General features: G+C 44.8%; 1 protein-coding gene across 2 annotated transcripts in view; it reads left to right on the top strand.

The window, feature by feature from the left end:
• Positions 1-1,220: 1,220 nt before the first annotated feature.
• The window catches only part of BEND4 (BEN domain containing 4), a 29,583-nt gene continuing 12,131 nt past the window's right edge, over positions 1,221-18,672 (top strand). For both annotated transcript variants that reach the window (XM_062642413.1, XM_062642414.1), the window contains exons 1-2: positions 1,221-1,723; positions 12,270-12,836. In XM_062642413.1, coding sequence (XP_062498397.1) covers positions 1,360-1,723; positions 12,270-12,836 — 931 coding nt within the window. In that variant the 5' untranslated portion in view covers positions 1,221-1,359. The remainder of the gene's footprint in view (positions 1,724-12,269; positions 12,837-18,672) is intronic.

Genomic DNA, 18,672 nt, shown 5'->3' with positions numbered 1-18,672 from the left:
AATGCGCAGTTTGCAGAAGTTAGCTGAACTTTTCTGGAGGAGAGGGGCTGAAGACCACAAGAATTAATTATGTCAGTAGAGAGAAGTGCGGCTTTTCATTTCCGACTAAATACATAAAGCTGAAATGGGACAGCGATGACCACAATAAGTGGCTGAAACTTCACATGATGACAGAGGAATGATTTCCCACCACCACTGCTTAAATATAACTAAGGTGTTCTGAAATTTTACTTCCACAAGCCAGAGGGTTTATTGTAATCCTGATAAATTATAGCAGCAGAAGCAGGAGAAAAGTGGGACAGGAAAAGGGAAATGTTAATGCAAAATATAAAATTGCCTCACAGAAAAGAACGGGGAGAGGGAGCGAGTGGTTTGTTATCATTTATTTTTCTTCAGCGTATCATTCAGTTTCAGCTGTCTCCCATCTCACCCAGATCTCCACCATTTCTCAGAAACGTCTCTCGATGGCATCTCATTCTGCTCCTGTCTTTCACCAGTGTTTCATTATTTCTCAACTGTCCCTGCAAGGGTCTAGGCAGGAAACAGAGAGGAGCGGGTTGCTGGGTGGGGGGAACGGAGGACGGGGGCTGGGGGGACGGACACGAGAAGAGAGGGACGAGCCTTTGCCCCACGTGTCCGCCTCATTTAAGCAGTTAGCAAAAAGCGGGCGGGGTGTGCGGGCAGGAGGCGTTGCAAATAATGTTAAATGTGATTAATCTCCCGGATTCCTGGAAATCTGACATGCATGAGTTACAGCGAAACCTCTTTTATTTCGCCATGAAACGCTTTTGCATAATGAGAAAGAAAATGTCCTCTGTGTCCTAATCAATTCTGACAGGTCCTGGACTCCCAAATGGCATTATTTATTTCACCCCTAACAACCGGGGAAGCGGCCGCGCGGCTGGCTGCGTGCGGGGACAGGGGTGGGGACAGACAACGGCGGGGCACCCGCAGCGGGGCCACAAAGTTTCTGCGCGGCTCCGCGCTCCGAGGGCTGGGCCGCTACTCTGCAGCACCGCTTGGCACGGCCCCGCGGAGCTGGAAGGGCACGGGAAGGCTCCTCGGCCGCCCCCCTCCCCCGGCGGTGCCCGTTGGCTCACCTGCCCCGCGGGGGGAGCGGGAGGCGGCAGCGGCCCCGCCAGGGCCCGCCTCCCCGCCCCGCTGCCATTAGCAGAGATTACCCTAAACACTTGCCGGTCGCCGCCCGTCTCCCTCCAGGCATTGGCGCGGCCGCCTGTCAATCAGGCCGGCGCCCCGCCGCGCCGGGGCTCCGCCGTGCCACAGAGACGAGCCGCGGCGGCGGCAGACGCAGCCCCGGAGCGGGGCCGTGTCGCGCTGGGGTAGGGGAGACGCCTGAGGATGGAGGAGGAGGAGATGCAGCCAGCGGAGGAGGGACCCAGCACCCCCAAAATCTACAAGCAGCGGGGCCCCTACAGCGTCCTGAAGACCTTCCCTGGGAAGCGGGCGGTGCTGGCCAAGCGCTATGAGAGACCCACCATGGTGGAGGTGCCCCGCGGGCGCGGAGCGGGGCAGCCCTTCCCGCACGCCGCCGAGTCGCTACCTTACGCGCAGCACGGCCCCTTCCCTAACGGGCCCGCCCGCCCCGCTGCTGCCCTCGGCGCTGCCCAGGGACATCCCCGCCCGCCGCCGGCCCCGAGCTCTTCGGGCCGCTACGGCCCCTGCCCGGCGGCGGCGGGGAGCGGCGGCGCGGAGCTGAGCGCAGGTACCCGCAACTCCTCTCTTCTGCCGCGCAACTTGGCGGGGCACTTTGCAGCAGGCTGGAGCGGGATGAGGGCTGCGAGCTCCCCACAACACGCACACACCCACACCCCTCTGCTAGGGGGCTGGCGGCGGTCCTCAGGTCCTCCCCATGGGGGCTGGCGACGCCAGCGCCCCGGAGCTGGGTGTGGGGGGAACGGGGAGAGCGGCTGTGTCCGCCCGTCGGTGGGGCATCGCTAAAGTTCACGGGGGCGGGCGGGGCCGCTGCAGGGGCCAGCATCGGCCCCGGGACGGGGAAGGCATCGCTGCCCCCCGGACGCCGTCGGGGCTGAGGCGACGGCTGCTCGCGACTTGGCGGGGCAAGCGGCCGAGGGCCGGTTCTCACCTGCGGGAGCGGCGCCGCCGCCGCCGGTGGCAACGGGCGGGGGAAGTCCGGGCCGGGCGCCCCGCTCCACCGCGGTGTCGGCCCGGGGGTGGGGGGTGCGGCGCGGGCGGCTGCCGGAGGGAGCTGCTGGCGGTGGAGAAGGCTGATGTTAAAGAGGTGGTGATTTTAACAGGAAGAAAATAGGCTGCTTGCCTGCACCGTTTTCGTAAGATGTAGCGAGGAGCAGGGGTTCGGGTTATTTTATATTATTTTTTTTTGCTTTAAAGGTGTACGATACCGAGATGCTGAACGCGTATCTTTCTTCTGGTGATGGCTTGGAGTTAAAAACCACGTAGATTTTGATGTGCAACCTAAATTTGGCATCAGGAAATGGGAAATTGCATCTTTAAGCAGAGTACAATCAAAAATGAATTACAATAAATCCTATATAATTGCATAGGTCATTCTCTTTAATGAGATTTTATTAACCTGACTGTCAAGCTTTTGAGTCAGGCAGATATTTTATCTTCTTCAACTGATAAAAGTGTCAGCTATAAACCACCATATAAATATTCATAAATCTACACATCTGTGGCAGCCTATCAGCATCATTCTTTTGGACATTAAAAGCATTCTAATTACTTTCTGTCTAGCAGAGCTGAAATGCTGCCTGTTATAGTATGTGCTTGGCAGGCATGATTGCTTTTGTTTGCCATCACAAATAGCAGCATCCTATTTTATATACTGATGGTCCAGAATATATTCAGGGTTTGACTGAACAGGATGAATATTATGAAGCACCATCTGGTTTTGATAACATCGGGTATATTAACTCATCTGTTAATTTTTGACACATCAATGATTTATTTATTTAGAAAAATTGGATCCTGTTTTGGTATGTTGCTGTTTGCCTTTGTAATAAATGTGATGACATTTCCTTACTAAACAGGGAAATATGCTACTTAATAGGATATATGGCTATGTTTTAATGCCTGTTTTCACCTAGAAGCAGCCTTGTACTGGATGAATTTATCATGTCTTGTTACAAATAATTCAAGTACTTCACCAAAAAGTTTAATACTTGAATAGATCAGCCTGAAAATTCATAGCTCTGATGCACAGTCCCGTGATCTGTAGCAGAACATAGTCTTTTTTTCTTTTCTTGAAAATACTTCTAATTTGAAATGGCAAAATGGTGGTAGTTTAGTGTTTTTTGTGGCCCACAATCAAAACGCTGCTGATAAATGTGACACCTACATTTCTTTACAGAAGCAGATTACGCCATGGAAAACATTCAGCTGTCTGGTAGATGATGTACGAGGCTATATTCACAGCGAAGCCCTCTGGGCTTTGAAGAGCAGAAGTTTGGGTGCTTCTGTAGATTGTACCAGCCAGGTCCTAGAGCAGGCTTCAAAGTTTGATTCAGTCCTGTGCTCAAAACAAAACAAAAAGGTAGTTAAGGAACTGCTGTTTGTGCACCGAAGCTCTGTGAAGTCCCTGTCCCATCAAGTACGCATCCAGGCTTTACTTTAGGTTCCTCTATGGGTACCAGCATAATCCTTCTCTCAGCTAAGACTGAAGTACCAAGCACAACAGATTAGGAGAAAACAAACCAAAAATTTGCTGTACTGTGCAGAAGTGGGATTTTCGACAGGTTGTCACATGGGGCTGATAAAGCAAGAGGTGAGGTTAATACCTCCTGGGAATTGTAATCCCTGGGGTGCAGTGCTTTGCTGAGCTATGAACCTATCCTTCCTGCTTGGTGATGGGGAAACACCAAGTGCCTTGTGTTGGAGGAGCTCTGGCAGTGGTAAACTGAGCTGGAAGCTCTTGAGGGTGAGCTAGTTGTGACTTCAGGGCTGTGTGTATGTAAAGTACTTCCATCCAGTCATCCAGAGCCTTGACATCCTCTTAACAAATGTGTGAGCCAGTTTAATAGCTCTGGCTGCTGCTGGGGAAGCAGAGCTGCAGTTTTACCCTGGGGAGTGGGAGCATTTGTGTGTTTTTCCATGCAGAGTTGCTCTGTGCTTTGCCCAGCGTGCACAAGGTCTCTGCCCACCTGGCTTCTGGGTTCCCCACAGCTGCAAGGGGTGGGCTGGGCCCTTTCCAGAACACCTCTTAGTCAGAGGTTCATCTCCTGATAAGTAGGTGCTGTAGGGAAGGAAGGATCCTTCCCTTAACAGGTATCCAGCTGCAGGTCCACTGAGTTGTTCTCCACAAGGCAAGCAGTCACCATCTATGGCTTACAGAGTTTTCCCACTTGGCTTACCTGTAGTGCTTGGCGGGTGCTTACTTAAATGAAGGGGTGGAGAGCTGTACATAACAGTTTTGTAGAGCCACCTGTTTTGTAATTTCATTTTCACAGATTCCCCCTTTTTGTTGATAGCTCTTCTCTTGTGCAGGCAACAGTGAGCAAGCTGGCTGCTGGCTAGTGAAAAGTCCTGGGTTCAGCTGTAACAGTCAATTTTCCCTTTCGTAGTAGCTGGTGCAGTGCTGTGTTTTGGCTGTAGTCTGACAACAATGCTGATAACACACCAGTGTTTTAGTTGTTGCTCAGTAATGCTTACCCCGATCAAGGACTTTTCAGTCTCTCATGCTCTGCCAGTGAGGAGGGGCATGGGAAGCTGCAAGGTAGCAGAGACAGGACACCTGACTCAAAACTAACCAAAGGGGTCTTCCATACCACAGCACGTCATGCCCAGTATATAAACTGAGGGGAGCTACCCAGAAGGCCCAGATTGCTGATTCTCCTCCCCATCCCGCTGGCAGCAGAGGGGAAGAAGGCAGGGAGTGAGTGAGCAGCTCTGTGGTGCTGTTACCAGCTGGCCTTAAGCCACAAGAGCTATCAACTTCAACTCTTAATGCAGTTGATTCTTAATCTTCAGGCCCCCTCAGATACAGAACATCATGTTTACTTTTGAGGGTGCACACCTCCAGCACAGCCACAAGTAAGGATGTTTCCTTATTTTTAAAGGTTTTCTTAGTGGTCAGAGGTCTTGCCAAGGGTGGATAGTTTCTTCTTCAGTCCCTCTCTAAGCGGCCACCCTGGCCTCTAGCATCCAGAAGAATTGCAGGAAGAGGGTTTAAGGGAAGGAGGAAAAGTAGGTGTTCTTGATCCTGTGCCATGGTGAGCAAAAACCTAGCTCAAGATCAGACCTTTTAGGGAAAGATTCTGCATGAGAAATGCCATCTTACAGTAAGAAATGTGGAGCTGTACTGCAACATGAGCCTTCTCTGTCTTCTAGTGAATATGACCACTGCTGCTGCAGCAGCGTAAGCCACACAAACAGGTACATTCAGAGCACCAGCAGATACTTATTTTCTTCAGTAAAATGTTTTTTCTTTATTAGTTTATTCAGTTTATTTTCCTGGTATGAAAACAATGTATATCTTTGGTAGCATGTACATTACATTATTATAGTTAACCAAAGAAATTCCTCTTCCTTAGGAAAACATAATATAGACCTTACAGTGTGCCTTAAAATTTAAAGTGGTCTTTCATTGAATGGGTAGAAAGAAGAGCAAAGCTGTCTTAGAGGTGTTGTTCCAGTGCCAACAACCTGGCATCTTTAACACAACCAATTAATAAATCTCTGTTATGCCTGGACACCAGAAAGTTTTTTAAGTGAACAGAGAAGGTGAAGATCATTAATTTGGCTTTAACAAATAAGTTGGGAATCCTCATCTGAAAGTAGATCTATCAGATCAGTACTGAAATGGCTAAACACTTGTCTTCATCCACTGGGCTTTGTGATCTTCATGCAAAATGCCCAAGAAAGCATTGCTTAGTCATAGGAGGTGTCAGATGACTGTGAGAGTGAAGACCTTAGGCCCACCATAGGAAAGGATCTGATTTGAGACCACCTTAAGAACCTGAATGTGCACAAGTCCATGGGACCTGATGAAATCCATCTGCGGGTACTGAAGGAGCTGGCGAATGAAGTTGCTAAGCCACTGGCCATCATATTTGAGAAATCATGGCAGTCAGGTGAAGTTCCCAACAACTGGAAAAAAGGAAATATAACCCTCATTTTCAAGAATGGGAAAATGGATGACCTGGGGAATTACAGACCAGTCAGTCTCACCTCTGTGCCAGGCAAAATCTTGGAGCAGATTCTCCTGGAAGGCATGCTAAGGCACATGAAAAACAGCAAGATGCTTTGTGACAGCCAGCATGGCTTCACTAAGGGGAAATCCTGCCTGACCAATTTGGTGGCCTTCCGTGATGGGGCCACAGAACTGATGGACAGGGGTAGAGCAGTTGATGTCATCTACCTGGACTTGTGCAGAGCATTCGACACTGTCCCACACGACATCCTTGTCTCTAAATTGGAGCGACATCAATTTGATGGACGGACCACTCGGTGGATAAAGAACTGGCTGGATGGCTGCATGCAAAGAGTTGTGGTCAATGGCTCAATGTCTGGCTGGAGACCAGTAACGAGTGGCATCCCTCAGGGATCGGTGTTGGGACCGGTCTTGTTCAACATCTTTATCTCTGACATGGACAGTGGGATTGAGTGCGCCCTCAGCAAGTTCGCCGATGACACCAAGCTGTGTGATTTGGTTGATACGCTGGAGGGAAGGAATGCCATCCAGAGGGACCTGGACACGCTTGTGAGGTGGGCTGATGCCAACCTCATGAAGTTTAACCATGCCAAGTGCACGGTCCTACACCTGGGCTGCAGCACTCCCAGGCACAGCTACAGGTTGGGCAGAGAAGAGATTCAGAGCAGCCCTGTGGGTGGTGTTGGTCGATGAGAAAATGAACATGAGCCAGCTTCAGTGTGCGCTCGCAGGCCAGAAAGTCAACCGTATCCTGGGCTGCATCAAAAGGAGCGTGACCAGCAGGTCGAAGGAGGTGATCCTGCCCCTCTACTCTGCTCTTGTGAGACCCCACTTGCAGTACTGTATGCAGTTCTGGTGTCCTCAACATAAGAAGGACATGGAACTGTTGGAACAAGTCCAGAGGTGGCCCACAAGGACGATCAGGCGGCTGGAGCACCTCCCGTATGAAGATAGGCTGAGAAAGTTGGGGCTGTTCAGCCTGGAGAAGGCTGCATGGAGACCTCATAGCAGCCTTCCAGTATCTGGAGGGGGCCTATATGAATGCTGGGGAGGGACTCTTCATTAGGAACTGTAGTGACAGGACAAGGGGTAACGGGTTAAAACTTAAACAGGGGAAGTTAGATTGGATATAAGGAAGAAGTTCTTTACTGTAAGGGTGGTAAGGCACTGGAATAGGTTGCCCAGGGAAGTTGTGAATGCTCTGTCCTTGGTGGTATTCAAGGCTGGGTTGAACAGAGCCTTGGGTGGCATGGTTTAGTGTGAGGTGTCCCTGCCCATGGAGGGGGGTTGGAACTTGATCTTAAGGTCCTTTCCAACCCTATTCTGTGATTCTAAATGCTGTCAATTTTGTGACCTAAGCATAGACATTTACTGCATTGTTCGTATCTGAAAGAGTAATGACAAAGTCTGTGCATGGGCAAAGCCATGTCCATGCTGCTGCCCAGGATGTAAATTAATAATAATATGGTAATAATTGAACAAATCAGGAAATACCAATCATCAGGTGAGAGAACTGAAATACTGCAAAGTGGAGGGTAAAGTGATTGGAATTGCTAAGGTCCTGGACTTCGGAATCTTGCTGAAAGTTGCATACTAATGAATACATTCCCTGCAGAGGAGAATGTATGGTATTGAGGCCCACTCTGTAGTTATAAAGATGACTTTTTAAACCAGCTGCCCAAGATTTCAGTGGGAACTGTGGAAGAGCCATGACCTGAATCCAGAGGTATTGAAGCCCAGCACAGTGTGCTATTAATAAATCTGTCTGGTCTAAGTATTGAAAAGATCCTCAGGTGTAGGAAGAGCTGATGTTACACCTGCCAGTCTTCCCAGACATCTTTTCTGATGCGTCAGTGTAGGTGTCATGTTGAGTTTCAGAAGTTTGCTCTTAGTGAAAACCTGGGTTTAATCTGGCCGTTGGATAGCTAAGAAGCCCCACAGTTCAGCATCAATGAGAAAAAGATGTAAAGACAAATGCTATATCTGAGAGTTGGTGCCTGATTTGCCATATGATAATACCTTCAGGTTGCTTGAATTCTTAAATAATCTGGGTAGAAATACTTGCACTTTTAGGAATTTAATCCTGCTCTGTTAGCCCTTGATAGGCCTGATCGGGAAAGTCCACTTTCAGGCAAAAGTCTGGTCAAAGTTAGTAGAAGTTCTGTAAGACTAAAGGCCGTAGAGTCTAAGACATTAGAATTATATGCATGGTGAGCATTGTAATAAGGAAAAAGGATATCACAATAAGACTTCAGTATACTGTTTACACTGTTCAAGTCTGGTGCAGTGTCCTGCGTTCAGCTATAGCAGCTATTTTTCTCCTTTTTAGTAGCTGGTGCAGTGCTGCATTTTCAACTTTAGCCCAAGAACAACACTGATAACATGCGTGTCTTTAGTTGTTACTGAGTAATGTTTACTCCAATCAAGGACCTTTCAGTCTCATACTCTGCCAGTGAGGAGGGGCATGGGAAGCCAGGAAGAAGCAGAGACAGGACAGCCGGCCCAAACTAGCCAAAAGGGTATTCCATACCACAGCACGTCATGGCCAGTATAGAAACTGAGGGGAGTTACTCAGAATAGTCTGGGTATCCGTCAGCAGGTGGTGAACAGTTGCATTGTGCATCACTTGTGTTTATTGTTTTCATTTCCTTTTCCTCTTTTATATTCTCTTCCCTTGTTATTTCCCTTATTATTATTGGTGGTATCATTAGTGATTTGTGTTATACCTTAGTTACTAGACTGTTCTTGCCTCAACCTGTGGGAGTTACATTCTTTTGATTCTCCTTCCATCCCTCTGGGAGAGGGAGAGAGGGAAAAGGGGGCATGAGCGAGTGGCTGCGTGGTTCTGAGTTACCAGCTGGGCTTAAACCACAACATGCAGTCATTTCAATGGAATCGTCCTTTCCTACAATATACACACATTACATTAAATCAATTAAGAATCATGTATCAGTGATTATTCAGTAGTAATCACATAAAGCCAACTTTTTGTCATTTCTTAGCGATTAGGCATTGTACAGTGCTTGCATTTCTAATTACAGACAGTCTGTAAAAGCAGCAGTTCCAATTTGTATGATATATGCTAAACTGGCAGCATTTGTTTCTATTGTTGATCCATCACAAGAAGTAACTGTAGTTATTATTCTAATTTGGGGTTGTTTGGACTCTGGGTACAGGTACTGTTACTGCTGTCAAAGTGGTTCCTGCTTCAGCACAGAGCCATATGTTTGCAAAATGTGTGCTGAGAGCATCCCTTACTATTGCTGCCCAGTGGTACCTACAAAAAAGCATTTGTGAATCTTTATGGTGGCATTTCAAAATAGCCCTGCCTTGTCATGACTTTCATTTTTATGTCTTTGAATATGGGTTAAAGTGAAGAGAAAAACAGTAATTGCTGTTGTTATGCCTTTGTAGTAGATCTGATACTGAGCTAAGGATTAAATCAATACTGTCATTTCTATATAAAATTTCAGTTACATTTTAAGCCATTATCTCAGTGAATATGCATTCACTCGCTGCCTAATGCATTCAGTTTTACAACAAAACTAATAATTAATTTTATCTTCGCTGATGTTAGTGTGTATTATAGTGTTCTTCAAAACTGGTATTTGCAATGTCATTTTGCAGAATTTTAGGAGAAGCTGTAATGTTAGAATAACATCTCTTACACCAGTCTAATCCCTTTTCAGTTGTTTCATTCATATTTTGTCCTCTTGCAACAAGGGTATGTAAGGAATCAGTAACTGGTTTGTCAACAGGGACCATAATGATTAAAATACAAACAATAAATACGACTTCAGGTCTGGAATCAGATTATAGGATTAAAATGAATGAAAAACCTGCTCTGTAGTAGGACTGCAAAGTTCCAATCAATATCAATGTATAACAATTTTAAAGGGAAAATGTGGAGGTAAAGAAATAAGGCATAGAAAGCCCAACTTGAGGTTGTTAGTGATGCTTGAGTTCCTTGATTTTCATTTGGTTTATCAGTAGGTTCCAGCTAGAAAGCTGCAATGTTAACCATTCTTTTTATTTATATTATCTCCATTGTGCTGCTTTGTTTTGTCCTTGTATCATAAGAGTTAAAGACCTCTACCTAAGCTGGCCTTAGGTTAATGCAGTAAAAGGGAAGGAGGGACAGCAGGTATGGAGGGTACAGAGCAGCTGACACCTCACCAGCACCCCCTTGCAAAGGGGGAAGTAGTACCTGCGCATTTCTGCCCTTTTGAGTTGTAGTGTGGAAATAGGGCATTGGTTAATGTTTTGAATCAAAGATGTGTTGGAGAAATCTGCCCTGGTTCATCTGAGCCGATCTACAGGAGTGTGGTAGGACTTGTCAGCACAGGAGGCAGATAGTGAGGATGCTTTAGGTGGTCTTAGGGGCACCCCAATCTTTCACATGCAGGTGGGCTCTCTTTGCTTTGCCCTGGGCAGCCTCGTAGCCCAGCACTATGCCTGTGCTTACTCTGTCCATCTCACCATCATTATTCTTATGGTTAAGTCCTTGGGAAATCACAGTCTCGGGTTTTGTACTGGGGGGGTCTTCTTGGGCTGTGTTCAAGACTAAAAGCATTTGTATGCTGCTTCAGCCTTCTCTGCAGAGATCTGGAGGATGCTAAAAATGCAAAGTAGTGTTGTTTTAAATATTCTTCAGGCCAGATGTACTAACCTCAGTGTGAAGTAGATTTTCCACCAGAAGGTGTATCTTCTGGATCATGGAGAAGGGCCGTGAGAAGTGCCACCTCTGAAAGGCGTGGTTTCTGAACATTTCTGTTCTTTACGTATTATCAATGTGATGAAGCTATGTTTTCACTTCTGGTGATGACGTTATGATAAATCAAGGTCTGGGGTGCTTAGTCTCATGCATCTGTCACAGGTTGCCTTTTGAAAAATAAATGCGTTTGTCACTTTCTAAAAGTCAAGCCTGCCTCAGAAGAGCTCTCCAAAATTGGCAGTGCTTAAACCTACCAGGCTTTTGATTTTTTTCTTTTAAATCTCATGCAAAATGTTAGTTGCATCTTTGCAGACACCTAAAGGAGCTCTGCTGTGAATAAGCTAAAAAAAATTTTTTAAGTATTATTTTTATTGGGGAACCTAACAGGTCATATCATAAATGTCTTGGTAATTTACCATCTGTGTCCAAGAACTGTTACAGCAGCTTGAGCTATATACATAGTGCAGAAGTGAACTGCGTGGATTTAGGTTGTAGCTGCTATTGCTCCCTGAGACATGACACCTTCTGTCATTAGTGGCAGTGCTGACAAGGTGCAGCATGGCATTCTTATCCTGCTTGCACAGCTGTGCTCCCGCCTTTGGAAACTGCTGCACAGCCCTGTATAGGGTTTCCTGATTGTGTCCAGAGCAGCTTGAAGAGCTCTGCACTGCTTTCCAGTATGTGATACTGGCCTGCCCACAAACTCGCAGGAGGTCAGCAGAGCAGAAAAGATTCCTATCCTGTCCAGAGGAGCTTCATATTGTACATTTGATGTCTTTCCTCAGAGGAAGAAGAGGGAAGAAGGTTTGCTTATTGCTTGAGCTGTTCTTGGACATATCTGGAAACCAAAGCAGAAGAAACAGAAGGAAACTCTATAGAATTGGGGGCAAGTCATGTGAAGTGTCCCAATGTCAAGCAAGTGCAGCAAAGATGAGACGGAATAAAAACAAAGCTTGGAAGCCTTGTTGAAGGGGAGCAGGGGATAGGAGGAAGGTGTAGTGTGAAGTCCTGCAAATGTGCAGGCAAGTGCCTGCCAGGAGCTTGAGATAGGCTTCAAGTACTTACATGAACTTTTAATTGTAGAAGATTGCATGGAAATTGTGTTTTCTTCCCCATTTTCCTGTCTTAATCCCTCTGAAAGAAGATGGCAGTAAGCAGTGACTATTACCACAATGCATTTCTGATTAACAGCAAGGGCACAAGGGCACTCTCAAAATAGAAGCAAAGTCAGGATTGTTTTAAATCACAGTGTTGCAGAAGTATTAAAGCAGAAGCCATAATTTTAATGTGTTCATAAATAAAATGCATGCTACTGTAAACAGTTGTGTACATTCATCTAGCTGCTACTGCCTGGCATAACCTTTTGCGTTAGGTTTCTGTGATTCATTTTTTCTTTTGTTGCAGAGAGTCGAATGATTCTGGATGCCTTTGCCCAACAATGCAGCCGGGTTTTAAGTCTCTTAAATTGTGGTGGAAAACTACTGGACAACAATCACTCTCAGTCCATGATTTCTTGTATAAAGCAGGAAAACCCAAATTATAGTGACAGACAAGAGCAATGTCAGCTTGGGAAAATGGTCCATAGTCAGACGTCAGACATTTTAGACATAGAGATGCAGTATATGCAAAAGAAACAACAAACCTCAGCCTTTCTGAGAGTTTTTACTGATTCCCTTCAGAACTACTTGCTTTCTGGGAGCTTCCCTTCTCAGAACACCTCATCAGTAAATGATTTTAGCCATTTGGCAGATATGGATCCACTTTCAACCTCTCCAGTACACACTTTAGGTGGATGGACATCTCCAGCAACATCTGAATCTCATGGTCACCCATCATCATCTACGCTTCCAGAGGAGGAAGAGGAGGAAGAGGAAGAAGGGTACTGCCCTCGGTGTCAAGAGCTAGAGCAGGAGGTAATTTCATTGCAACAAGAAAATGAGGAACTTCGTAGAAAATTGGAGAGCATTCCAGGTAAATAATCCCCTGCCATATAATATTGTCAACCAGATAAAATTACTTTGGGTTATAGGGGGGTTTGTAGGTGGGGTTTTTTTTAAGTTCTGGTTATTTTTTAAGGATGCAGTCATAGTAATCCAACACTGGAATTTGTCTCCAGCCAAAATTCCTACAGCTGTGTCCACTGGAAAATGATCTGCTGGTACTCATCCATATGAATCTTTAGTCCTAGACTAGTGAGCTGTTTTGTGGATGGGATGTACTTGTAATCTCAGATCCCAAACATCAGGTCATAGTAATTTCAAACATATACGTTTGTACCTAATTATCTGTCTTGTTCTTTCAGTGACATTCCATTTTATAATCCTAATTCCCCTTTGGGGCTTCTTATTTGTTTGCTTAAAGAAACTGTTCAAAGTTACATCCATACTTTAACTTAAGTAGATTTGGCTTTTACCTTGAACAGCATCTTTTAAATTGCTGTTAGCTCAGCGGGAAGCATAAGTTCATCTCCTCCCATTCATCTTTGAATAAACCTTAAAAAAGTTTTTGCAACAACTTCTCCAGTTCAGCAATACCTAGCAACTGCTGGGAGAGAGAAAGCAGGCAGAAAACCCCTGTCTGATAGAAACCCCGTCAGACTTCTCTTGCTCCTTTAAACTTCTCACTGTTAAGGTGGGCTGAGATACTTGAAAGAGTGATATTGGAGATAAATAAAGTATCTTGGTCCCATAACCTCTAAGTACAGACAAAAATACACCGCAAATAATACCAAAAGGACGTTTAAATTTAGTAAGGAAGGTAAGTATATAATACACTTCTGACATGTATAGCCACTAGGAAGCTGCACTGTTGATAGCTGAAGTTTGAGGCATTTAGGGTAGATCCATATAAAGTTAATGGCACTAATCCCTAAGTTGCAGAAAAGGACAGATAATATAGTATGGGCTGCAAGAGAGAAAATACTTGAAAGCTGCTATTTATGCAGAAAGGAAGAAGCCAGTAACTACTTCTCCAATATGTAGGTGCAGTTGCAAAATCTGAGCAAAAAGAAGGCAGCAGTCTTCATAATTCTTCTCCCCAGCTGTCAGTGATGTATTATGCATTACTTGTATTACACTGTGGGTTTCTTTTGGGTATTGGTCCTTAAGGGTACCCGCAAATCCCACAAGCAGCACTGTTCAGAGAAAACCAAAATCTAGAATACTTTCTCCACCCTTCCCTAAATCTGCAGTCACCATAACTTATGCTCTCTCACTGGATTTGGTAGTGGTTCTTACATCATGTGGAAACACTGTGACAAAGGAAATCATGTGGATTTAACTCCTGTTGAGTCCTAGCTTCAGGTGTGTTAAGACCAAAAATTATCATTAGGCTCTATAATCAGACCTACAGCTTTCATTTAATCACCTGTATTGAACCCAGAAATCTTTTTGGCTTTGGCTAAAGCATAACTTAAAATTTATTTAAGTAGTATCTCAGAAGGCCTCCAGTCCTGAGTTGGAGACTCTGATGGGCAGAGTCTCCAACTCTGTTCCCTGGCAGTTATTGACTCCACTGGTTAATTTCACTGGTGAAATCGTGTGCCTTATTTTCTGCCTGACCATGTGAAATCAGCTTCTAGCCATTGACTTTCATGCTTTGCTCAACTCAATAAAGTGCTGTATAGGACTTGGTACCTTTTCTGGTTGAAGGTATTTAGAGATTGGAAGCTGACTTAATGTCCATCTTAGATGAACTAAGCAAACAGCTGTTTAAAACTCCTCAGGTGAATTCAGTCCTTCTTCACAGTTCTTTTCTCCCCTGGTGCTCATTTCTTTAAAAACTCTACCCTGGAATACATGCAGTATGTGCCTATCTGCCTGAGCAAAGGTGAATAGTTTCTTTGTTCTCCCCCATGGTTGCCCTGGTCATTTGGCCGTTGGTTGTGCAGCTGAGCTTCTCCTTCTGTGCATATTTCTTCCTAGTCATACATTGTATTTGGCTGTGTTCATGTATGAAGTGATCCAGATTGCTTTGGCTGCCCTGTTTGCCCAGTGTTTGCTGGTGCACCAATTTCTGTATCATCCAGATTCTTTTTATAGGTTTTAAATCAAGATCATGATCTTGGTTAGAAATGCAGAACAGTATTGAGGCTGCTGCCAGTCCCTGTCGAGCCTTGCTAGAAACACATCCAGTCATGATGGTTGCCCCAATGACAAATAATTTGAGATGTCAGTAGCAGGTTCTTAATCCATGTATGCTATAGTCTACTGATGATACATGTTGCTGCTTTTGCAATCAGATAACTCATGGTAGCAAGTTAAATGCCCTTCAGGAGTCTAGATATATTAAATCTGTTCAGCCCAACTTTTTCAAGCGAACCTATAATCTCATCAAAGAATGACAATTAGGTTAGTCTGACAAGATCCACTTTCCATAGGGTCGTTTTGACTGGCATTAATTTTATTCATATTCTTTAGTTTGAAGTCAGTTGAATCCCCTTGCGATTACCTGTATTTTGCTAGGATTAATGCTGAGTTAAGCAGCTAGTATTTACCAGGGTCATCACAGTTACCCTTCATCTTCCCTTTAAAAGAGAGATGAACCTCCCAGGAGTAATGAAACACCCTGTTAACAGTGCATCAAAGGAAGCAGACAACATAAAATAAATGTGCAAGGACATATGACTTCATCAGTCAACATAAAATCGTCATCAGACGCATCTGCTGCTGTCTGGGTGACATACACAGGTAGGTCTAAAGTGACCCGTGTGTCTGGGGAAGTGTAAAGAGCCACAGAAGGGACCCTCAGATTTTGCCACATGGTAGGACAGAGGTCTGAGTTTGACAGGCAGTCCCACAGCTACTCTGAGCAAGGTTAATCAAAAATCAGCTAAAGGTGATATCTAATTATTTTTGTCTCCGGTGGTGATTTTGCTCAGTGAGCTTCTGCTACCCAAAAAGCCACCCAGAAATTTTCCTGTGACTTGAAACACCCAACTTGGTTTGCAAGTAGGCACATTGCTCACTCTCTTGAGCATTTTGGTTTTGCCCATCGGGACATTGCATGTCTGATGTCCTGAAACCTCTGCAGAGGGTTTCAGTGAGTGGTGCAATGAAGAGCCAACTGTGGAGGCAGCTAGATGAGCCTGGAGGCTGCCATACTGTCCCATCAAGCTGCTGAAAGAGCGCATTTTTTTGACATAGTGGTTTTCCTTCTCCTCCTTGAGGGAGCTGGGCTGGAGCTGCTCAGTGAGGCTGGCAAGAAGGCGTGCAGCCTGCCCTCCCTGCAGGCACTGAGGTTCTTGCCAGCAGCCCTGTCAACGGAAGATAAAAGCCCCAACCCCTCTCTTCAGCTCTGTAACCGCCTATGAATCATTTATCCTCTTCTTGAAATACTTTGCATTTCTTTTTTTTTACTTTCCATATGCAAAAGCCCTTTTAAAATCCGTGAGAGTTGGCGATCTAAAAATAGTTGCCACTGTACATCTCTGCCTCTAGCTCTGCAAAGCACCATTTGCATGGCTCACAAAGAGACTACAAGGAAGAAGAGTGTTTTCTCAGCAGATGTAAAGGCAATGACTTTTTTTTCACTAATATTACTGAAGACATATGATCCTCTAGCTTTTGGACACAGAAAATAAGATTTTTCAGTTTTCAGAACTCTGCCCTATTACTGTAGAAGCCCTCCAGTCATTAGGATCTTTTTGCCCATAGCATAGTATCACTTTTTGGCAGATCACTGGAGAAAAACTATTACATGGATGAGATACTGCATGTTTTGGTTGTTTGGTTGTTTTTTTCTCAAAAAATACCCAGTCGATTTGTCTGAAAAAACACTTAAATTTGTGTGAAATCTTAATTGTTTTAGCTATGGAATACATGAAGAAACATTCATATTTCAGTGCTTTGGCTTTGGAGCAATGGAATTTCTTGCAATTTGTGCAGTTTCCCCTATTTTTTTGTTTATTTTTTTAGGGAAAACTTAAGCAAACATTTTTAGATTTCAGTTCAGCTGAAGAGAAACATTTTGATAAAATAATTAAAGATTAGATAATTCCTGGCAGGACTTTGGCAAACTTATCAGTGGCTCTTCAAGGTTTTGAGACTATCAGGAACAGAGCAAAGCAATCCATCTATACTAGGAGAAAAGTGTCTCTTTCGTGTGTATAAAATTACTGGGGCTGTGATACTTTCCCAGTAGTAAAATTAAAGACCTATTTGTGAAACTGCATGTAATACCTGGATTTAGACCATCTAATATATAAGGAAATTAAGCAGCTCTCCTTTGCTATTGTGAACATGATTTTCTCACAGTTTTCTGGCCAAAAAGGGAGAAAATATTTCCAGGTGGTTAAAGCAAAGGCCAGAGTCATGAGTGAGGATTTGCCTCTTGGTGCTCCTAGCTTCGCTGCATGGTTTTGGACAAACCACCCTGAAAGTATGAAAAGTTATAAATAAGGTGAAATGGAGTGTGATAAATACAGTAATTATTCTGACCTTGCTAGCCTGGCAGCAAGAAATACTCCAGCAAACAGCAGAAGGATGGGGGTGGAAAACCCTCAAATGTAGAGAAGTGGTCACTGATAGACGGCATTCATGGTGGTGGCTGGAGGTAGCCAAAGCAAAGCAGGATTTGCAGGTCAAGTTAATATCAGTGTAATTGAAAAAGTCAGACAAGTTTTCCAGGAGGTTTTGTGTGCCCAAGGCTTGACTCTCTTTCCTGACGGTTGATCTAATAAAAGATATTACTTTTCCATACAAATCCTGTCTCCTTTATACTTTTAGAGCATCGCATTTCCAAAGAGCCTACCACAGCCACAGCGTAGATAAAGCATCCATCAAGGGTTATGATGAACACTTTTTCATGTCCTTTTTTTTCCCCTTGATATTCACATTTAACCACTTCCTTGGTTTCCCTTGATGTTCTAGATGTTGTGGTCTGATCTCTGGCCTTATTCTGCTATTCAGCTTCAAAGCTTGAAATTACTTTGGGAAGAGAAAGCCTCAGGCGCAGTCACCCAGTGTTTGGCACGAGAGCCCTTTTGAATTTGCAGCATTGCTTTACTTGCAGCTTAGGGGTGCCAGCTTGGTTTGCTAAACCAGCCTGAGTACAAAAGCTCACTGAAACATGTAACTGCAGCAGACCAGCACTTTATTAATCTGTTTTCTCTACACTTCTGGGTAAAAACCCATGAGAATTTTTGGGGTCAAGTTTCCTAGCCTACTCTGAGGAGCAAGAGCTGGTGGGGGTTTCATGGGGCACTGTGGTTCAGCCTGGTGAAGCTGAGCTCCTTGGTGTCAACTTCGGTTTGTGTTTTTCAGGTAAGCATTTGTCTTTTTAGTGACACAAAGTCCTGTTCCAGCTCACCAGGGGCTCCTTGGTTTCCCTGTTAGTTATCAGCAGTTTCTACTGACTAGAGAGGTTCACAGGAGAGGTCCCTGTCCTGAAGACTTCACAACTGAAAGGGAGGACAAGTAGAGGTACCTTCTTTTAAGCAGAAGGAAAATGGGAGAGTACAGACAAAAATAAGAGCCACAGAAGAATGTGGGAGCGTCATTTAAATGAGAGATTCAGATCTACTGTGTTTTATCTCTTCTGTTGTTTAGGCAGAGGTGTACACCCCAGGGGTGTACGGAAGGGGCACATTCTTTCCTCTTTCTGGAATAAATATTTTTGCGAAAGAAAATTAAATACAGTGGCTTTTCAGATGCAGATTAACAGAAGTTCGGTGGTTTTCCACTTCACCTGAAAAACACAACAGAGGGATTTCAAAAGTATCAGGGTATTTGCTATCATTTTTTCTCTCTTGTTTTTGGCAGGCGCGTAGGTCAGCTTAGCCAATATTTAACACACCCTTCCGCGGGTA

The sequence above is a fragment of the Pezoporus occidentalis genome, unplaced genomic scaffold (assembly GCF_034315485.1).
Source record: "Pezoporus occidentalis ecotype Australia unplaced genomic scaffold, CSIRO_AGI_Poc_V1 ctg71, whole genome shotgun sequence".
In the NCBI taxonomy this organism is placed as follows: domain Eukaryota; kingdom Metazoa; phylum Chordata; class Aves; order Psittaciformes; family Psittacidae; genus Pezoporus; species Pezoporus occidentalis.
The sequence above is the reverse complement of the archived record's forward strand: the minus strand, read 5'-3'. Positions and strand labels throughout refer to the sequence as shown.